The 7,582-nt window shown below is 44.6% G+C and overlaps 1 protein-coding gene across 14 annotated transcripts in view; it reads left to right on the forward strand.

Moving 5' to 3' along the window:
* The window catches only part of ZNF512 (zinc finger protein 512), a 24,746-nt gene extending 17,529 nt beyond the window's left edge, over nucleotides 1–7,217 (forward strand). For 12 of the 14 annotated variants that reach the window (XM_054822825.1, XM_054822815.1, XM_054822816.1 and 9 more), the window contains 6 exons: nucleotides 641–808; nucleotides 1,425–1,619; nucleotides 2,314–2,415; nucleotides 3,751–3,813; nucleotides 4,296–4,394; nucleotides 4,876–7,217. In XM_054822825.1, the coding sequence (XP_054678800.1) occupies nucleotides 641–808; nucleotides 1,425–1,619; nucleotides 2,314–2,415; nucleotides 3,751–3,813; nucleotides 4,296–4,394; nucleotides 4,876–5,175 (927 nt within the window). In that variant the 3' untranslated portion in view covers nucleotides 5,176–7,217. The remainder of the gene's footprint in view (nucleotides 1–640; nucleotides 809–1,424; nucleotides 1,620–2,313; nucleotides 2,416–3,750; nucleotides 3,814–4,295; nucleotides 4,395–4,875) is intronic. The other 2 variants (XM_054822821.1, XM_054822823.1) reach the window with 2 other exon arrangements.
* The last annotated feature ends 365 nt before the right edge of the window (nucleotides 7,218–7,582 follow it).

Raw genomic sequence — 7,582 nt, forward strand, 5'->3', positions numbered from 1 at the left:
CATTTACATCACTAGTTTTTCTTGGGTTTGGGGTTTTTTTCTCCTTTCATTACAATTTATTGTTATTAATGTTGTATTATTATTTTATTTCAATTACTAAACTGTTCTTATCTCAACCCATGAGTTTTCTCACTTCTGCCTTTCTGATTCTCTCCCCCATCTCACTGTGGGGCCAGGGAGTGAGCGAGTGGCTGTGTGGTGCTTAATTGCCGGCTGGGGTTAAATCATGATACTAGGAATAGCTGAAAGTCTTATTTACTGTCACCCTGCTGCATTCTAGACAGTTTGACCAGTGAACCAAGTATAAAACCTTCCTGGTTTTCTGCCCAACTCCTCCATTTGTATATGAAAATCTTTCTGGTTTGTGCATCCTTATTTAACATCTTGCTTTTTCATTACATATATTGAAATTTTCTGTTGCCCGCTACCTACAAAGAAGTTCTAAGAAAGTTTCTCCCAGTTGCAACCAATTCTTTGTCTATCTGAATAGACTAATATTAAAGTTTTCTACCTGATTGTCTCTGATCTAGCAGGAAAAGCGATAGTACTTTGGTCAGCAAACTGTGGATTCTGTACACAGTGGTCTTGTGATCACTTGGAGAGTGTTTTCCTTCCATGCATTTTTTTTCTGCATTGACAGGGCTGCACAGGCAGCTTCACTAGCATAATGGGGTACCTATATCATGTTAAAAAATGTGGGAAGGCTGCTTCTGAGCTGGAGAAAATGGCTATGAAGTGCCATCACTGTGGAAAAGCATACAAATCAAAGGCAGGACTTGTCTACCATCTCCGATCTAAGCATGGGCCGGTAAGTGCAAATTGCCATCATTATCAGGATAGTGTGGTGGTACTTCACCCATTCAGACTTGAGACACTGTAGGCTTTTGTCTGCTATTTGGGTGGGTAATTAGGGATAGCAAATATTTGCATTTTTCTTTCTCTATGGAGTATTCTGTCCTTGATACTTTCCTTCTAGCAGCAGCTGTTGCTGTTCTGTGACTAGGATGAAGTTTTTAATAGTAAATCACCATGGCAGCAGTAAGCTTTCCCCAGCCTGACTTTTGCTCCATGGAAGAATGGTGCTAACATGTATAACTTGTGAGATGCTTTTCTTTGCTCTTAAAAGACCCAACATTGCAGCAGAACAGGCAGTACTATGCTTGTTGTCCATTAGGGTTTTACCGTGAATGATGTAATATCTTTTCCAGAGCAGTGGCTACGTGAACCTCTCTGCTTGAGCCTTACTCCTGTGACCCCACAAGTAGATTTGGAGGTCTGTCTCACTGGTGGGATGCGCTTCTGTCCTATGTCTGTGACCATGAACTACAGCTGCAGCAGCATTTTTGTGAAGGATTTGACAGTATTTAGTGTAAATGAAAGAGGAACTAGTGAAGGAGGCTCAAATTTTTTGGCCTTCATTGCAGGTCACTTTCCTCCATGAGGAGAGAAGAACAGAGAGCCTGAAGGAGATAAAACGGGATACAAGCAACACAGGCAGAGTTCAGAGGAGATCTGCAAAGGTGGCGATCTATTATCTCCATGAGCTAGCTGGAGAAGAGCTGGCCAAAGAGTGGCCCAAGAGAAAAGTTCTGCAGGACTTGATTCCAGATGACCGGAAGGTACAAGGCCTTAAAGATGCTATATAGAGTTTGAGTCTTTCTTCACATCAGATGCGTCTTGCACTGGCATCTAAACAGTCTTGCCAGTGTTTAGTGGCCCATGGAAAGCAATATTGAAGAAGTAATATCTTGTGGGAGGGATCAGGTTTTGCGCTCTCTGGTCTTAGATTGCGGTATTACTGCAGAAGGAAGTGCTGTGGTATAAGTATTTTATCCAGGCAGGCTATAATGACTTTCAAGTCCTATTGCTGTGATTTTCACTGAGCACAAGTAACGAAGGCAGTTATAGGCAGTATGCTGCTCACAAGTCAGAGGCTGCAGATCACTGCTGCCATGCAGTGATGTTTTATAGTTTTTCAGGCTTCAGACTTTCCAGGAGCATCTACTAGGCTATAATGGAAATCCAAGGGAAAAGGATGATTTATGATTTTATTGGGGTAAGTACATTTAGAGGAATCATTGTAGTGTAGCCAAAGTTATGGGAAGGTTTGGATTCTGGTATTGTGGGGATTTTCCAGATTCGGTTATGTTTGTAGAGTCAGTGAGATGGGAAAAGATTGGTTATTGAGAATTTGGCTGTTAGAGTAGGAGAAGAAATAGCACTTGTCTCACAACCTGGGAGAGAAAGGGACATACTTGACACTATGTGTAGCCAACATTACTTCCAGCTTTCAATTCCATCTCTTTATCTCAGCTGAAATATACTCGTCCTGGACTGCCAACATTTAGTCAAGACGTGCTATGCAAATGGAAAACGGAGATAAAGATGTACCGAAGAGTCCACTGCCCAAATCAGGTAAGTGTTTCTGAAGCATCAAAGGGGACAGATTTCAGGTCTGTATGAGCCAACAGCTTTCCACAACCTTGAAATGTCAGTTTGTCCCGCTGTGGAAGACAAATTCTGCTCCATCTCAGTATGGTTGGTTAGTGTGACAAAGACCCTGTTTGGACTGTTGCCCTAGGGATGATCCTTCTGGCGATGGGTTTGTCCACTTCAGAGCCAGTAACTTCATGTCAGACTGATACAGCTTTCACATCCAGCTGGGAGGTGGTCCATTTGGAGGTTTGAGCAGTGGAAAAATGACAGGCCCGTCTGTCTAGCAGGTGTACTAAATCTAATTATAGAAGAAGGGAGGAGTAGAGATGGAAATGTAAGAGTAGAGGGACTTTGTCTGGCACAGCACTTCAGTTTTCTTTTGAAAGCTGGAAATGGGCTACAGAAGACACATGCGTGGTACTGTCATCCTGGTCTGGGGATGCTTATGCTTGTGCACTTGATTTCTTAGAATCCCATGCAGAAGTCACCAGTCAGATCCAGTGAGAAGAAATGGCCCCACTGGTGGAAACTGTGGTAGATGTGATGCACATTACGCACGCTGCCGGATAGCCAAGGGTCACTGGTGGCTTCTGTTTGGGTTTGGTGTAGAGACAATGCCTTCCCCCTGCCCTACCGCACCCCTGGCACTCCCCAATTTTTAGGCTTGCATCATTTCCAAGTATAAGAATTGCAACATAATGTTGTATATGGAGCTGTCCTCAGAAAGCAGCTGTCCTATTTGATCAACCAGTAACCCAGAAGCATGTCTTGCACCTATCTCCCATTTCAGGGTCTGGGCTGTTGGCTAAGCATGATCTAGCATCCCGAGACTGATGCCTAAAGCTCCACATGGGATAGACCTGTAAAGCTATCCTCTAACTGAGACCATTGATGTCAGATGCAGTACTTCTGCTCTGTGCCACTAGATGCACGAGCAGGTCAGGAGAGATTGAAGTGTCTTGTACTTGCCCCTGTGCTTTGTTTGAAATTAATCTCCACTGCGCTTTAGGCAAAATGCAAACTCTATCATTTTACTCAGGCCTTCGTTCGAGGGTGAATGTAACTGTGACAGGAGCCTCTTTATTATGTCTAAATGTGCTCAGAAACTGGAAATATTCAACTTACTGAAAGCTTAAGTCTCTTTTAATGGTCTTTTTACCAGAAGCTTTCTGACTTTGTAGGACTTGGTATCTCCCTCCCTCTACTTCTCTTATCTCTTTTGGAATTGTCTTCCAGAGAATAAGACTTTCTTGTGCAGGAAGAAGTGATTTCTTACTAGAGTTTTGCTGACACACACTTTTTTTACTGTTTCAGGGTTGTGAATCTGTATATGGCAGTGTCTCAGGACTCAAATCCCACCTCGGCACGTGCACCTTGGTTGGTAGCCTTCCTGTACTCACTGTCTTTTATACCAATAGCCCAGCTGTCCCTGTCCCTCAGATATCTCCTTGTTCAAGCTGTTGCTATACCATCTGCTAATCTGAGTTCCTCACAATTTGCGTGTTTCTTCTGAGCTAATGGGGTTGTCATTGCAAACATTGCTTGAGGCAAGGAAGAAGCATCTTAATGGCATGCATTTTAGTGAAACTGCAGTCCTACCTGCAGATTCACAGCTACAAGAGCATTTTTTCCAGCTACAGTGCTGGAGACTTTGCAACATCTAGAGAGCAATCCTATGCGTTGTGGGCATAGCTGGTCGATACCATCAGTGCTCCTGTAGCTAAAACATTGTCTGGTATGAATAAGAGTTTCTACTTCTTACTACTGGATTATATCTTAGCAAGATTCAAATACAATATATAGGTGTATCAGCCTTCTAGGCAGCAATTGGTGATGGATTTTTTTTGTTTCGGTGCCAGGGAGACTTTGTGGCTGGTAAATACAAGTGTCTCCTGTGTGAGAAGGAGTTCATTTCAGAGAGTGGGGTCAAGTATCACATCAACTCTGTGCATGCTGAGGTAAGACAGGCAGAATGGAAGTCCTCAAACCCCGGGTTGTTGGAGGTGGGGAGGGTGTCTTGGGAAGGAAGTGCTGTATGCTTGCCCTGTTTTATTTTTTCCTTGCTCACTGTCGGGAACAGGATCTTAGACTCGAGTGGCCTTTGATTTGCTTAAACATAGCTGGTCTTATGCATTGGTCTGGGGAGCAGGTGATGTGTTGTGTCACATGTCTGGTCCCAAGCTGCTGCTGCTCAGTTCAGCTCTTCAGCATTTCCCATGCCTTTAGCCAGGCAATTGCCAAATCAAATCTGAATCCTCTGAGACAGAGTGACACCTGAGGAGGGACATGAAAGAACAGAGCTTTGTAAGGCAGCTGCCTTTCCAGATTTCACATTTCAGGAAACCCTTGTCCCACAAGGCAGCTTTATTATAAGTTCTGATAGGCTTCATATGGTATTTCTGCCATAAGTACCAACCTGTTGCCTTCTAAACCCTCCAGGACTGGTTTGATGTGAACACAACTACCACCAAAAGCTTTGAGAAGCTAATGAAACTCCGCCAAAGAGAAGAGCAGAGGAAGCAACGGAAGAAACGTCCTTTGGCCCGAGGCAAAAAGAAGAGAACTGGGACCCTGACTTCCAAGAAGCTCCCCATTGCTGGAGTTGAAAAAATGAGGAGAAGTAAGAGAGGTCGTCCACAGCGGGTGGACAATGAGAGCGCGAGTAGTGAGGAGGGGGAGCCCCAAGTTGCACAGAGAGATGAATTTCCAAAAACCAGCCGCAAGCGAGGCCGGAAGTAAATCCCTAGAAGAAGAGAAGGAGTAATCCTAAAGCTTTTCAGTTACAAGCCCCACTTCTGTCAGGCTCATAACCCACAGCACCAATATAAGCAACTGAATGTCTTTGGGACTGTGACTCCATTCTACTCAGAGACCTTGATTTTGAAGCTGTTGCCTCTGGTCAGTTGTGAGAGACTTCAAACCAAAGCTGTGGTACAGAGGCTGCCTCTCCTAGTGTAGTTCCTTTGGACAGTGGCACTAGCAGTGTACCCAGTGTAGTTCCTGCTCTGGTTACAGTCTCAGTTTGGGTCACATTAGTTGCTTGTTTAGTGGTTTCCAGTATAGCAGCTGTCTGTTTTGTCATCTTCCTCTGATGGGTGAGATCAGGGTTCTTTTTTTAGCAGTTCTGCCTATAAGGACCGACTAGCACAGTGTTTAGGTCTCTTTAAGGGGGGAATCCTTTCTTGCACAGTATGCACACAAACTAAGCAGTGCTGTGCAGAGTACAAAGGCTTTAGCTTGCCCTGTAACTGTCCTGTCTGTTGTTAACAAGGCTGCCATAGAAGAGCAAATACCTTCCTAGCATGTGCTCCAGTCTGTTGCCCAAGGCATTGTCTCTACTTCATACACTGATGTTTAGGCTCAGCACCAGACAGTAGCACATGAGCTCTGGTCTGCTTGGAAGTGATGGGACATCACTATTACCCTCATCAGGAACCCAATATTCCCCCGGCATGTGTCTTCTGTAGCACTGGGCATTGAATGTATGTAGAGGGTCTTCCAGTCCAGTGAGGAATAAACACTCTCCAGCATTTTGGAGATTCACTGGCCTTTCAGAGACCCCCCCGTAACTAATGTAATAAGATGGCCTTTGTGGACCCTCTGAAGGCTGCTTGTTTCAGACTCACCTGGGAAACAAACTTACTGCAAGACAACGTATATCTACAATAGCAGTCTTGCTAATGATGAAACCCAGGTTCCATTGAACTGCCTTGCCAGTGTGGTGTTCTGTGTCATGCCCATGCTCCCATAGTGTCCTTTTTTTCTACACTGTAGACGCCACCTATGTTGTCTTATATCACCTGTTTATTTTCAATGCTGCTTCCTTTGTGTGAATGAGGCCGTGACTTTCCTGTGTGGAAAAGGTTAAAAGAAGAGAGTTCATGGTTTTAAGCGTTGCCGTGAACTCTGGATCATAGGGGATATGTTCCTGTGCTCCATAAATGCAGCAGATGTCATAGAAGCTAGTAGGAAGCAGCAGCACAGGCAGTCCTACTCTGTCTTTCAGACAATGAGTTCTCCAGAATTTCTGTTATCCAAAGACCTACTGTACCAAGAAGTTGCAAAATTTGACCTTTTCCTTGCAGTTTTGCAGGCAAGAAAATAGGCAGCTGGCTCCATGTTACCTCCCCGTGAATTGTCAATGTCTACCAAAGTTGCTGGTGCTGAAATTCACAGGGAAGCCATTGCAGCGCCTGGTAAACAGGCAGGTTTATACATATGTGTTATTACCAGAATAATCACATTGGCCCAGACAGTGGGAAGTGCTGTATGGCCAGGGTGTTCTCAAGAACTGCTGTGTAATAAGCAAAGCAGACCCTAGCTGAGCCTGGTCTGTGTCTCATGGGGATTAACACCTGTATGGTAGTGAGACAGCGTGCAGTGAGTAGTTACACTGCGTTTTGGAACCAGCTGTTACTGTGGTTGCAGTGCTGCGCTAAAAGTATAAATATGTGGACTTCTGTGTAGGGTGTATAAAGTTTGCAGTACGAAGGGCAAGATCAGAAGATGACAAAATAAAATGTCACCAGTGTGAGAATGTGGTTTCTTGTGTGTTTGGTGTGCTGTTCTTGGTGCCATCCCTAGTTGCACAACACACCCCAGCCTGCCCACTTGGTTGTTCTGCATGCTCTGGTGCTTGGTGCTGTTCAGTTGTCTGCACCATTTCTTTTCAGTACTCCGGTCTACACAGCTGTACTTTGACCACACATGTTTACTGCCTTCCTGCCCAATAGATGGACAACACGATAAACCCATGAATTAAAGGAGGTTTTTCTTAGTGGCTTTTAGTCTAGAGTCCTCTTTACTGTCACTTACGGGTTACTAACCAGACCTGCTTTCTAGACATAGATACTTCACGACCACCTGGATTTTGTAGAATTACATCAACAACATATTCCCCCACATAATGTGGTCTGTGGAAAAAAAAAACCCATTATCTAACAGTCCATTCCTGGTCCATCAGTGTTACAGCAGATCATGTGCTGGATTGGCTCAAGATGGTAAGAGGTGGTGGCACTGCTGCAGCAGCACAGTCCACTGCTTTTGAGGAATGTGATCTGTTCAGGAGCACCTGCATCCTGCTGTAGGTGGACTAAGGCAGGCTACCCAATATGACTGCAGCCGTGCTCTACTGCTGTGAGGGCAC

The sequence above is a fragment of the Grus americana genome, chromosome 3 (genome assembly GCF_028858705.1).
Source record: "Grus americana isolate bGruAme1 chromosome 3, bGruAme1.mat, whole genome shotgun sequence".
NCBI lineage: Eukaryota > Metazoa > Chordata > Aves > Gruiformes > Gruidae > Grus > Grus americana.